At 38.7% G+C, this 14416-nt stretch overlaps 2 protein-coding genes across 3 annotated transcripts in view; both read left to right on the plus strand.

The window, feature by feature from the left end:
- The window catches only part of LOC103515034 (myosin regulatory light chain 2), an 8410-nt gene extending 1959 nt beyond the window's left edge, over positions 1 to 6451 (plus strand). The window contains exons 2-3 of one of the 2 annotated variants that reach the window (XR_003393148.1): positions 5589 to 5811; positions 6309 to 6451. Coding sequence is in view for 1 of the 2 variants with exons in the window: in XM_026827851.1 (XP_026683652.1) it covers positions 5589 to 5739 (151 nt within the window). In the remaining variant the exon portion in view is untranslated. Of the gene's footprint in view, positions 1 to 5588; positions 5946 to 6308 lie in introns of those variants that run through there. The other variant, XM_026827851.1, reaches the window with a different exon arrangement.
- Positions 6452 to 6934: 483 nt separating this feature from the next.
- On the plus strand, positions 6935 to 9655 carry LOC103515036. Its single transcript, XM_008479952.2, has 3 exons — positions 6935 to 7052; positions 8578 to 8784; positions 9512 to 9655. Exons 1-3 carry the CDS (start codon positions 7005 to 7007, stop codon positions 9647 to 9649), a joined length of 393 nt encoding a protein of 130 aa, XP_008478174.2. The 5' UTR covers positions 6935 to 7004; the 3' UTR covers positions 9650 to 9655.
- Positions 9656 to 14416: the final 4761 nt, after the last annotated feature.

Genomic DNA, 14416 nt, shown 5'->3' on the forward strand with positions numbered 1-14416 from the left:
AAGAGGTTTAACTAGTCTCCGTTAGTGTAGTTAGGTAGTTTAGTGGGAGAATAAAGCTATTTTATGTGAAGGAATCTACTGATTATGCAAGAAGGAGAAAACAGAAGAAGAGAATATACAGTACTAGTATAGTAGTATTGGATATTACTAAAATTTAATACTAGTAGTAGCAGTAGGAAACAGAAAGCGCTTAGGGTTTGTTAAGTTATGCCACTCCCATGGAGCTTGGTTTTCCTTGGGTAGAAGATAGTAACGGTTCTCTCTCTTTAATACCGCTCTCAATAGTCGCGCGGCGGAGCGCGAGGCGGCGAGGGAGAGCGGGACGCGTTATACGGTCAGTCCACCGTACTTACGCACACTTTATATCCACCCTTATGGGCGATCCACACGAACATGGTCGCCACTACCCACTAACTTATGAAAGTACGCGATATATGTGGATAATGGTTCTGGCGAGGAGAGCGCGCGCATAATTTCTACTATCTTATTATTATTTATCGTATACTGGGGAGAAGAGGTTCTGTCGTTCTTCTCGCCACGTTCACGTTACAGGTTTAGAAGCCTCACTGACCAAGACTTTAAGAATTATTGCTTGCAAAATATTCCATAGTCCTTTGACTCGTGAAGCCCCCCCCCCCCCCCCCCTATAAAGCTTATCTTATACTTATATGGAGTTATTATTGGAAAGGCTGTGGATGCTGACCCTTTGTAGGTTATTATCTCAAGAAGGTGGGATTGATAAGCCTGTGGGCCATAGTAGCTACCTAAAAAAAAGCGTCATCTACGCATAGCAAAAGGGTCTCTGTTAAACTAATATTGTAACTTAAAACCGTAAGTTAGTGAACGAAGTGCGGTGAGTAAGCACTGTATGATGTCCGTGATGTCCTACACAGTATAAAGTACGATATAAAGGTACACTGTCTGAGCGCCCTTTTTTTGTTTTTTTTTTTTTTTTTTTTTTTTTTTTTTTTTTTTTTTTTTTTTAAGAGGTTTGACAGAGGGAACTTTAACTGCTATGGTCTTATCGTCCCGAAATCGAGGAGAGAAGGAAGACAGGATAGGAGAAAGCCAGCCGTTTCCGAGAACGAACATTATCCCATCAGGATAAAATCCGCCCCGGGCGGGAATCGAACCCGCGGCCTAGCGCTTACAAGGCAGACGCACTACCAACTAAGCTAAGTAGGCTGGCATAACTTGAAGAAGAAGAAAATGTTTATTGCTTTTGAATATAATTATGTACCATGTTTTTACATTTTAAAGATTTAAAGAAATACCTACTTATCACCCAATAAAATTCATTAAACACAATTTAGGTAGGTATAACTACCTATATTTATGATTAGGTACTGATTGAGATACCTACGATTATGATTAGGTACATGTACCTACTACCTACTAATGGTGACAGATTTGTAAAGAGAATACCTATCAGTTTTGATAACTATCTGATAAGAGAGACAGGGAAATGGACTGAGTTCGTCTTGTATTCACATTTCATAACCGTTGACTAATCCAAAATCTCCCTTTCGCTCCACAGACTGAGACACGCCCTGATGTTCTGGGGAGAGAAGTTCACCAAGAAGGAGAATCTAGTGCCTACCTATTGTGTACCTACATTGCATCTATTAATTACACATAGGTACTTCAAGTTTAATTCACACGATTAATAAATTCTAATTTTATTGTAGAAGAGCCTATAGTATAGTAGCTGTAGACATTATTCAAAGTTTCTAACTTTAAAGCAAGTGTTTACACATTCAAATGGGCTGCAAATTCTCTAAATAGGTACTTTACTATTTTTATTTATAAATTTACATTTTTCCGTCGTAAATCAAGTCTTTGTACGAGTATGTAGAATTGTAGATATTTATTGTAGAAGTGTAGAACTATACATGGTCGGAAGCTTTCAGCTAGGATCAATTCAATTGAACATTTTCACACACAGGCGAAAGTTTCAGAACAGTAAATTATAAGTAAAGAAATTTTTATATTTTAAAGAAATGCCTACTTATCACCCAATACAATTTATTAAATACAATTTAGGTAGGTACTATAACTACCTATATTTATGATTAGGTACTGATTGAGATACCATTATGATTAGGTACATGTACCTACTACTTACTGATGGTGACCGATTTGTAAAGAGAATACCTATCAGTTTTGATAACTATCTGATAAGAGAGACAGGGAAATGGACTGAGTTCGTCTTGTATTCACATTTCAGAACCAAATAAAAATACAAAAATAGGTCTACCTAGCGAAGATTAAATTTAAATATGTACTTCAGAATCTAGTGCCTACCCATTGCCTATTGTGTACCTACATTGCATCCATTAATTACACATACTTCAAGTTTAATTCACACGATTAATAAATTCTCATTTTATTGTAGAAGAGCCTAGTATAGATAGTAGCTGTAGACATTATTCAAAGTTTCTAACTTTAAAACATAAAGCAAGTGTTTACACATTCAAACGGGCTGCAAATTCTGTAAATAGGTAGCTTACTATTTTTATTTATAAATTTACATTTTTCCGTCGTAAATCAAGTCTTTGTACGAGTATGTAGAATTGTAGATACCTATTTATTGTAGAAGTGTAGTCGGAAGCTTTCAGCTAGGATCAATTCAATTGAACATTTTCACACACAGGCGAAAGTTTCAGAACAGTAAATTATAAGTAAAGAAATCTTATAATTCTTATAAATAGATGGACATTAGTTAGAAATGAAATTGTTCCATGTAATTCCCATGATGCACATTCTACGCACATCTAATATGTATTTAATTGATTTAAATTTACATTTTAATTACCTGCTAGACGGAAGGACAGATTTATCTTTTTAAAAAACTCTATCGCGATCAAAGTTAGATTTTTTTTCAAGAGGTTTGATAGAGGGAACTGTAACGGCTATAGGGTCTTGTCCTGAAATCGAAGAGAGAAGGATGACAGGATAGGAGAAGGCCAGCCGTTCCAAGAACAAACCTTATCCCTTCAGGATAAAATACGCCCTGGGCGGGAATCGAACTCGCGAAATAGCGCAATTACAAGGCAGACGCTTTACCAACCAAGGTTGGCTGCAAAGTTAGGTTTAGCTTTTGGTACTACCTACCAACCTATCGCACATTTATGTAGAGCTCTTTCTAATAAATTATTATGCATGGATTTTTTTAATTTTACTGAGGATAAAAATTCATTCCTCAGTTGGGATTGAACCCCCGCCCATTAGTGTAATAGTCCTAAACTAAAATGGACGCGGCACATAAGGGATCAGGAAGAGACCACCTTAACCCCCGCCCTCCTGTTTACCAGGCGAGCCTCTTAACCACTACACCACAAAAGCAGGACATGTCAAAATTGTATCCGTCCGTTTTGGGCCACTCTTTCACTTTCCTATTCTAAAATCAGCCCGCCCTTATTTCTGTCCGCAGGCCGACAAGGAGAAGAAGGTCAAGAAGAAGAAGTCCGTAAAGGAGGAGTCCGCTGCGGCGGCCCCAGAACCTGAGCCGGCGGCGCCCGAGCCAGAACCGGCACCGGTTAGCAAACCGGCCTCCACCAAGGCCTCTAGCCGGTCCTCCAGCAAGAAGGCCAAGAGATCCGGATCTACCGTGTTCTCTATGTTCTCCACCGGACAGATTGCTGAGTTCAAGGAAGTGAGTATATTTTCCCAAAGGTAGCTGTATCTGCTACCTTCAAGTAGCTGTATCTGAGGAAGCACAAGGATGATCCCTGGGGCCTTTAGGAGAAAACATGGGAAAAATTCAGGTTTTGCCATAAAAAGTTCCAACACATTTCCTACTTTTCCTGGGCTTTGACGTCACTGTATCTGAGGAAGCACAAGGATGATCCCCGGGGCCTTTAGGAGAAAACATGGGAAAAATTCAGGTTTTGCCATAAAAAGTTCCAACACATTTCCTACTTTTCCTGGGCTTTGACGTCGCTGTATCTGAGGGAGCACAAGGATGATCCCCGGGGCTTTTAGGAGAAAACATGGGAAAAATTCAGGTTTTCGCCATAAAAAGTTCCAACACATTTCCTACTTTTCCTGGGCTTTGACGTCATCCATTTGATTTACAAATTTTCTCTTAAACTCTGGGAACTCTGGATTAACTGAACACTCTCTGCGGTAAGATCGGGAATAATAATAATAATAATACAACTTCCTCATTATGTCATACAGAAAGTACAGAAGAATGTCTTGCTGGAAACATGTCGCATTGTCCGAAAATTCATCAGCTCCTGAAGATATTTCATCTCCCCTACATGCTGACATCTATGTTTGCTTTGTTAGCCCATAGATGTATCTGTAAAATACCATTTAAAAATAAATGAGAACATTCAAAAAAAAATAGTGCTGATTTATACTGCTCGTAGAGGACTGAAAAGTCCCTTTACTCCAGGAGTAGGCTACTACTATTATTGTGGTCAAATTCTCAAATTATATTGAGGATAAAATTCCATACCTCGGCTGGGATTGAACCCACGCCCTCCTGTTTACCAGACTACTACACCACCGAGACAGGTTAAAAATGACCAAGACATTGTATAGACTGCTGGGGTAAAGGGACTTATCAGTCTCATTCTGGCAGGATAAACATAAGCAAGGTATATATATATATATATATATATACAGATCCACCAACAGTTTGTTGATCACAATATTGCATCTAAACTCTAACATACTATGTTGAGAATACAGGGTGCAATGAAACTATATAGTGAGGACATTTGAGTAGCTACTTTTATAATCCATTTACCACAAAAAATATGAAGGGGCTCTCATTTTGACCACAGATAATTACAAGGTTTTTAGGTCCTATAGGCCTCGCGAGAACAATTTCCATAAAAATAATAACCAGCGAATGACTCCCCTATTAACTAACGTCAGCCACTCACTATAAGGTAGACCTGACGACAGGTACACCTGATCAGGTCTACCTGATAGTGAGTGTGCTCATCAGGTGTCGGGTATACTAGATCAGGTATAGTACCAGTTAGGTCTACTTGATAGTGAGTGGCTAGCCTAAGCTCTCTTATTGAACTATTAGGTTTTTTTTAAAGAGGTTTGACAGAGGGAACTGTAACTGCTATGGTCTTATCGTCCCGAAATCGAAGGAAGAAGGAAGACAGGGTAGGAGAAAGCCAGCCGTTCCGAGAACGAACATTATCCCATCAGGATAAAATCCGCCCGAATGGGGATCGAACTATTAGCTAAAGTTCGATTTAACCGTTGACTAATCCAAAATCTCCCTTTCGCTCCACAGACTGAGACACGCCCTGATGGCCTAAGCTCTCTTATTGAACTATTAGGTTTTTTAAAGAGGTTTGACCGAGGGAACTGTAACTGCTATGGTCTTATCGTCCCGAAATCGAAGAGAGAAGGAAGACAGGATAGGAGAAAGCCAGCCGTCGAGAACGAACATTATCCCATCAGGATAAAATCCGCCCCGGGCGGGAATCGAACCCGCGGCCTAGCGCTTACAAGGTAGACCCATCAGGATAAAATCCGCCCGAACGGGGATCGAACTATTAGTTAAAGTTCGATATAACCGTTGACTAATCCAAAATCTCCCTTTCGTTCCACAGACTGAGACACGCCCTGATGTTCTGGGGAGAGAAGTTCACCAAGAAGGAAGTCGATGAAGCCTTCGATGCCATGGAGATCGACCGAAAGGGCATGATTGACACCGAGGCCCTCATCCAGATGATGATTGGAGGTGGAGACGAAGACGCTTAAACTCGTCCACTAAACACATCCACCAAAACACATCCAACAATCGCTGAATGTCCAGAAAACCTGAAAAAAAAACTGGAGGAAAAATCCATCCCAACGAGAACTCTCAGCAAAAACCAAGAGCAGAGAAAAATCAAATGCAGCGAAAAGTGAACATCCAAAACTTGAACATCCAGAAAATCTATTCCTGAAATTGGGACATAAAAAAAGAAAACAGCCGAAAGACATGATTAATCAACTTTACTGGGTCAACCTAGAAAACCTTTCTTTTCCATCCACAAAAGAAGAAACAGTCACAAAGCATTAACGTGTCTTCTAACCCAACGAGAACTCTCAGCAAAAACCAAGAGCAGAGAAAAACCAAATGCAGCGAAAATTGAACATCCAAAACTTGAACATCCAGAAAATCTATTCCTAAAATTGGGACATAAAAAAAAAGAAAACATCCGAAAGACAAGATAAATCAACTTTACTGGGTCAACCACTCAACCTAGAAAACCTTTCTTTTCCATCCACAAAAGAAGAAACAGTCACAAAGCATTAACGTGTCTTCTAACTAATAGGAATAACTGAAAAAACTGGAAGAAAAACCCATCCCAACGAGAACTCTCAGCAAAAACCAAGAGCAGAGAAAAACCAAATGCAGCGAAAACTGAACATCCAAAAGTTGAACATCCAGAAAATCCATTCCTGAAATTGGGACATAAAAAAAAAAGAAAACATCCGAAAGACAAGATAAATCAACTTTACTGGGTCAACCTAGAAAACCTTTCTTTTCCATTCACAAAAGAAGAAACAGTCACAAAGCATTAACGTGTCTTCTAACTAATAGGAATAACTGATACAAACCATGCACCATTGAAAACCTAGACACACGTCCCTTTGACAAGACTACAAAATAGGCCAACAAAGTTCAAAATGTCCGCAAACACTAAACAGCACCTATACCGCGAGTCTACTAAACCTTAGAGACGTCCTAATTGAAATACCATAATGGGGTTCTTTTGTTCGAGGTACCTTCACGTATTGAATTGTTTGGGATTCGTGAAAAAAAAAAAAAAGGATGATGATGATGATGATGATCATATTAATCATGATATGATGATGATCATGATAAAGAAGAAGAAAAAGAGGAAGAAGTTAGTCATTTAAGGAAGGTATTTTTTGAAATAAGAGGTGATTTGATGGATTGGCTAGGAGGTGGTGGCCACCAGACCGCACTGTATCGGGACAATTGGCAGACGCAGTTGTGTAAGCTTGTTAAATACATGCATGAAGTTCTCGACCATGTGTTTGAGGATGTTCCAGAAATGCAGGTGAGGAACATAAGTGAAACCACTCTTCTTCTTTTTCTTCGCCTTTTCCAATGTACAGACGAGGTTGGCGTTTTTCGTCGGTTTTTCAATCAGCCCTAACTAGGGTGATTGCTTTGGGCTGACATTTGGTTTTGGCTACAAATTCTACGAGTGGATGCCCTTTGCACTCAACCTTTGTAGGTACCTAGGTAAAGTATCTAGATCTCAATGAAATACACTGTGTCTCTGTGCACTAATGCTGATGTTTACATGTTGTTTTTGATGCAAATTTGGTTATATGGTTATTTTGGTCAACTTTTGGGCTCATGTGGATAAGTGAACTTTTATTAGAATTTTCTTTGATTTTGAAAGTTTAACTGCCCATTTAAGCTGTGAATTATTTGGTCCAATTGTCGTTTCATCTAGAAATAACCTATAACAGTCCATTTCACGGACAGGGTAAATCTCCGGTTGAAAAATGAGTGAGAACTTGAAGAATCTGCTATCGGACGTAGTGTTTTTGATGTAAATAAAGCATATAGGTGCTATATAAATTACATAGGACTATCTTCAGTCTGGATTGACATGTCTCTGTCTATCTAGATGTTCTCTCTGTCTTACAAATATCAAGTTAAACATTCGCAATAAATAGGCACGTAGGTAAAACTTATTTGTCTATTTTATTATATCACTCTTATCCCAAGTAAATTGTCTACTAATATGTACCTTGTATTTTTTTATTTTCTATTTTTTTTTCTTCTCTTTATAATCAAGCCAATGTCTTTTGTTGTAAACATTATGTATGTATTATATTGTATTATTTTGGTAAGAATGTCCGAAACACCAAAATGATAGTCCAACAAAGTCCAGAGAAGGCCTCGGAAACTGTACTCGACTTTGATAATACTATCAGGGCGTATGCAATAAATAGGCACGTAACTAAAACTTGTTTATCTATTTTATTATATCACTCTTATCCCAAGTAAATTATTTGCTAATATGTAAGTACCTTGTATATTTTTTTTCTTCTTCTTTTTATAATCAAGCAAGGTCTTTTGTTGTAAACATTATGTATGTAGGTATCATATTGTATTATTTTGGTAAACCCATAAGATACACTAGACCGTGTTTAGACTGCTGGGGTAAAGGGACTTTTTAGTGGCATTTGAGCAGGATAAACAAGGTGTATTATATTCTAATCTATTTTCTGCCCTGCATAGTACCCACCTTCATATTTCTTACCCATTTCATTTCAGACCGTACCCATCCTGCTGGGGTAAATGGACTTTTTAGTGGCATTTGAGCAGGATAAACAAGGTGTATTATATTCTAATCTATTTTCTGCCCTGCACAGTACCCACCTTCATATTTCTTACCCATTTCATTTCAGACCGTACCCATCCCAGCTTCCATTCGCACACTCGAAGTGACTATCCCATTCAGAAGATAATGTGCAAAGTGTAGGAATTTAGATTTTCAGATTTCCAGAATTTTCAGAATCAGCGAGAGCTCGAGATTTTCATATTTCTTACCCATTTCATTTCAGACCGTACCCATCCCAGCTTCCATTCGCACACTCGAAGTGACTATCCCATTCTTGAATTTCTACCTCAATGTGCGCGAAACAACCAAGTTGCATGCCTCCCTATATTTGTTGCGCACATTCAAAGTACTATCCACGCTGATTCGGACGCATCTAGCGGCTCCGTTTCCGGCACCCAAAACCATCAATATTGAGGCCATTTTGAGCGTGGTAAGTGAAAAAATAAGATAAAATAAATAAACACAATAATGAGAAATAGGAAAGAGGTTTTTTATGTTCTAATTGACAAGTTCTCGGAGTTCGCGAACGATAACACATTGATTGACAATTTGCTGAAGACGGGTCTGGAATTCAAACCCGAAACGTCCGATACCAAATAGTAAGATACGTGCCAACTTTAAGTCCTATAAAAAAGTGTAAGAAATAGGATGTTTGATAGAAAGAACTGTAACAATGGATTGGTATTGGTATGAGTAGAGCCATCGGCTATTTCAAGCCCTATGTCACTGCGACCTGATTAGATCTTTTGTGACTGTAACAATGGAGGTCTTATCGTCGCGAAATGAAAAAGAGAATAGAAGAAAGCCAGCCGTCCCGAGAACACACATTATCTGTGTAGAATAAAGTTCGCCTCAGACCGGAAATTAACCCGCGACCTAGCGCTTAGAACGTAGACGCAATTCCACCGAAATTCACTTGGCTGACTAGAGTTAACTTTGCTAATGTCTAATTATGCTGATTTTAGCTAAATCCCCTCAGGGATGAGCAATTCATTTCTACCGAAAGTCACAACTTTGGGTCGGGGTTGTGTTTTTTTCTTTTGGGTCACTAAGAAGCTATTCGCTATGAGAACTGGTTTTTTCCAATAAAAATAATTATACAATTTCAATTAATCGACTTTCATCTGAAAATTACTTCCCTATTTCAACTCTTCCAGATAGCGCGATGTCTTAGCATTACACCTCCGATTCTGTCTAATTTGGACGCCACTACCGGCCATGCTATTCTGTTGTCACTTCTGCCTGAGTTGCATACGAGAACCCATGCTGTACTCAATACTCTAATCACTGTGTAAGTCTTCAAAATTAGTTAGGTGTTGTTGTTGTAGTAGCCATTGTCCAAGTCAAACGGATCAATCCCCCGTCTGTAGTTGGTAGTCCTTGGAAATTTGTCACATCAATTGGTTTAAGCCATAGATCCATAGGTGTGAGTTGTGTGGGCTTTGATGGACAATTGAAGAGGTGTAGGTAATTTCCATTGGTGAGATTAGTAGGTATACATTGGAGAGGTGTGCAAAAAGTGAGTGAGTTATTCAGAAGAATTACGGTTTAAATGAACTACTCAGTCAATGAGTCAGATCCCAACTCCCTGTAGAGAGTTACATGTTTTAGGAATTGACCCGTGTTTAGAAGAAATTTTTTTTGGACCGATTGCAATACTTTCTCATTACCTTGTGTTCCCTATACGTAAGGGTAATAGAAAGAAAGAAAGAAGAAAAGATCATGGTAGGTAAAGATTGGATTTTAGGATTATTAAGATATTGGGAAAATCCTACAATGCTGCAGTGAGCACTAAAGTTGTGACATAATGACACAAAGAAACTGCATTTACATTTTAAACAGATTCGCTTCCGTCTCGCAACGGCTAGCTCTCTTCTATCCTGTCTTCCTTCACTCTTCGATTTTGAAACGATAAGATCTCAGTTATTAGTTATTACCTACTGAAACGTCTAACCTAATTTCTTTTTTTTTTTTGCAGAGTTCTCCGTTGTGGTGTATATCGAACGCTACACTCCTGGCTTACTGTAGCAGGATGTGCTAGTAATATAGAACTACTGGCTGAGGAGTTAGTGCCCTATCTTCTGTCTGATATAACCTATGAGAAACCCCCTGTAACATTAACTACGGTAAGTGAAAAATATCTTCTTATTTTTTCAAACAGAGTCTGAAAATGACCACATAAAAATGCAAATACGTATTCCATTTCTTCTGGGCTAAAATAAGACTAGTTCGTTCAATTAGTTTTAACTTAAATTAGTTCAAAACTAATTGACCCTAAAGGGCTAAAATAAGACTATTATTATCTTGAACAGGGGTCCTCAAAGGCTCTTTGAGCTACCACATAAAAATGCAAATACTTATTACATTTTTTCTAGGCTACAATAATACTAGTTCGTTCAATTATTAGTTTTACCTTAAATTAGTTCAAAACTAATTGACCCTAAAGGGCTAAAATAAGACTATTATTATCTTGAACAGGGGTCCTCAAAGGCTCTTTGAGCTTCAGAGGTTCTTTAGGTAGAAATAGAAACACACTACCATCACGTCACGTGACGTGATCCTGAACGGATGGTATAAAATAAATTATTATTTTTTGTTCTATTTACCCCAGGTAACAAAGAAGACTCGCAAGAAGCACAAAACCAAGGTGGGCCTGGAAACGGAAAAGCGACCCCTGGCGGCGGGAGGAGTTGGTTGCACCACTAAGGTTGGTATTAGTTCAAAAGTAATTGACCCTAAAGGGCTAAAATAACACTATTATTATCTTGAACAGGGGTCCTCAAAGGCTCTTTGAGCTTCAGAGGTTCTTTAGGTAGAAACACACTACCATCACGTCACGTGACGTGATCCTGAACGGATGGTATAAAATAAATTATTTTTTTGTTCTTTTTACCCCAGGTAACAAAGAAGACTCGCAAGAAGCACAAAACCAAGGTGGGCCTGGAAACGGAAAAGCGACCCCTGGCGGCGGGAGGAGAAACTACAGATCCGAGTGAGAGTAGAGGAGACCTGTGTTCTCTCTCTCATCTCGTAGTGGTAGCTATGCTGCAGAGTGCTGGGGTTCTACTCAAACCTGACCTAGTGAAGGTGAGTTACTCGGCGAAATGTAGAACTCAAATTGGGTGCCTATGGAGTCCCCTTAGGTTTGATTGTTCCCAAAATTAGTCGATAAAATTCCATACCCTTAAAGCCCACCTAAGGCTTAGGTGTAGAAGCAAACAGCCCTAAAGGATGCGTTAAGTTTCCACAAAATCAATAAAATTTTATTTTTGGTGATTGTTTAACATGTTTGCCAACTTTGATCAAAATCGAACTAACATTATTATGGTAATGGTGAAAAAATCAAAAGTTCAATCTTTGTGAAAATTGTAAACAGATGAGTTTTGTTCTCGGAACGGCTGGCTTTCTTTCATCCGGTCTTCCTTCTCTCTTCGATTTCGGGACGATAAGACCTTAGCAGTTACAATTCTCTCTATCAAACCTCTTAAAAATAAAAGTAAAATAATAATTAGACCGAATTTTTTGATCGTTTTCCCACTTTCAGACCATTCAAACACAAATAGACGGACTTCTCCTATCCTTGAGTTCAGGGTCTAGTGTTCAAACTTACTCTGTATGTCCGGCCTGTACTGTACATTGGAAGCCCTCATCTTGTATACAGGGACCCTAAACATTTGATTTTCCTGTTTTCAGAGCATACAAACACAAATAGCCGGCCTTCTCCTGTCCTTGAGTACAGGGTCCAGTGTTCAACCTTACTCTGTATGTCCGTCCACTAGACTAGCCCTATATAGTACATTGGAAGCTCTCATCTTGTATACAGGGTCCCAGGTTTGCTCAAACCTGACCTAGTGAAGGTGAGTTACTCAGGGAAATGTAGAACTCAAATTGGGTTCCTATGGAGTCCCCTTAGGTTTGATTGTTCCCAAAATTAGTCGATAAAATTCCATACACTTAAAGCCCACCTAAGGCTTAGGTGTAGAAGCAAACAGCCCTAAAGGATGCGTTAAGTTTCCACAAAATCAATAAATTTTTATTTTTGGTGTTTGTTTAACATGTTTGCCAACTTTGATCAAAATCGAACTAACATTATTATGGTAATGGTGAAAAAACAGGAAAAAGAAAGTAATCAAACGTTCAATCTTTGTGAAAATTGTAAACAGATGAGTTTTGTTCTCGGAACGGCTGGCTTTCTTTTATCCGGTCTTCCTTCTCTCTTCGATTTCGGGACGATAAGACCTTAGCAGTTACAATTCTCTCTATCAAACCTCTTCAAAATAAAAAAAATAATTAGACCGAATTTTTTGATCGTTTTTCCACTTTCAGAGCATACAAACACAAATAGCTGGACTTCTCCTGTCCTTGAGTACAGGGTCTAGCGTTCAACCTTACTCTGTATGTCCGTCCACTAGACTAGCCCTATATAGTACATTGGAAGCTCTCATCTTGTATACAGGGTCCCAGGTTTTACCGGAAATCGCTTACAAAAAGGGATTTGAGGACTGGAATAAATTTCGGACCAAGTATTTTGTATCCAATAGGACATAGTTTAATGGAGAAAATTTGAATTTGGGCGATTAAACCAAAAGGGTAAGTTTTATGGAACGATTCCCGATACTTATTTGACAGACTAGTATTTTGGAGACACGCTTTCCGTTCTTCAACCGTGGCATAAGAAGAGATGAGTTCTCTCTTTTATTATTATTATTATTATTAATATATCGGCTATTATTGGGGCTAATGATAATGATAATAATATACCTAGTGTCCAGCCGAAAGACCTTGTATGCTGTTGTCACACTCTTAATGTGTATATTTGGCCCAGATCCCAATCTATTTTATTTGAGAAAATGGAATCCATGTATATATCGGCTATTATTGGGGCTAATGATAATGATAATAATATACCTAGTGTCCAGCCAAAAGACCTTGTATGCTGTTGTCACACTCTTAATGTGTATATTTGGCCCAGATCCCAATCTATTTTATTTGAGAAAATGGAATCCATGTTTTTCTACATATTTATTTTAATTGAAAAGCGCGCTGATTTTTTTGATACGAATAATATGTTATAGGTACCTATGTTTTGTTTTTCGAGTTTGATTTTATTTACAAATGCGAAGAAGTTAATAACATCAATGCTAGAACCCATTCATTCTATTTATAAATGTTCTTCTTATTTATTCAAGATGTTTGATAGAGGAAACTGTAACTGCTAAGGTACTATCGTACCGAAATCGAAGAGAGAAGAAAGACAGGATAGGAGAAAGCCAGCCGCTCCGAGGATGAACCATATCTTAGGAGGATCAAATGGCCACCTGAAGTCCTACAGCCTTACCCACATCCATCCATTTACCTCTACAGTGAACGCCGTGATAGTAAGAACGGTGGCATTGGATTCAATAGCCACCATGTCATCAGAAAATATCAACAAAACGATGACAATGGTGAAGATGTGGTGCGATTGCGATGGTCAGAAGCCCATAACCATCATTTGATATTCCATGCTAAAGATCATGGCACATTTAGATCAGCGTTTTAATGAAAGAGTTCAAATATGTGTGACGTCAGACTTTACACAGTTGCTTTTTTCGTCCGTTAGGTAGCGCCACTATGCAAGCGATACCAGCCTAGTTCGCTTAGAACGTCTGCCTGTTAAATGCTAGATTCCAGGTTCATTTCCCGAGGAGAACTGTATCCTAAACAGATACAGTTCGTTCTCGGAGAGGCTGGCTTTCTCCTTCTCCTATCCTGTCCTCCTTCTCTCTTCCATTTCGGATAAATAACACCTCCGCTGTACTATGTCTAAAGGGCAAAATATTGGGATATGCAAAACCTCACCCTTGACCATGTCCTAACCTGCCTTAGGCATACTACTCACTATCAAGGATCAAGTAGATCTGACAGGCGGACCTGATCAGGAGTACCTGTCAGCTCTACCTGATAGTGAGTGGATGGGCTTAGATTATAACATAATTTCCTTCCTATACATTGGGTAGTTTTCTTTCTATAGAATAGAAATAGAAATATAAAAAATCCAACACCACTTCTATATCTGCCAT

Source organism: Diaphorina citri, unplaced genomic scaffold (genome assembly GCF_000475195.1).
Source record: "Diaphorina citri unplaced genomic scaffold, Diaci psyllid genome assembly version 1.1 scaffold1261, whole genome shotgun sequence".
Lineage (NCBI taxonomy): Eukaryota > Metazoa > Arthropoda > Insecta > Hemiptera > Psyllidae > Diaphorina > Diaphorina citri.

Coding starts and splice junctions, on each gene's coding strand:
- LOC103515036 (XM_008479952.2), top strand. CDS start 7,005: ATGCATGAAGTTCTCGACCATGTGTTTGAGGATGTTCCAGAAATGCAG. Junction 7,053..8,577: donor AGGATGTTCCAGAAATGCAG/GTGAGGAACATA, acceptor ATTTCATTTCAG/ACCGTACCCATCCCAGCTTC. Junction 8,785..9,511: donor TTGAGGCCATTTTGAGCGTG/GTAAGTGAAAAA, acceptor CAACTCTTCCAG/ATAGCGCGATGTCTTAGCAT.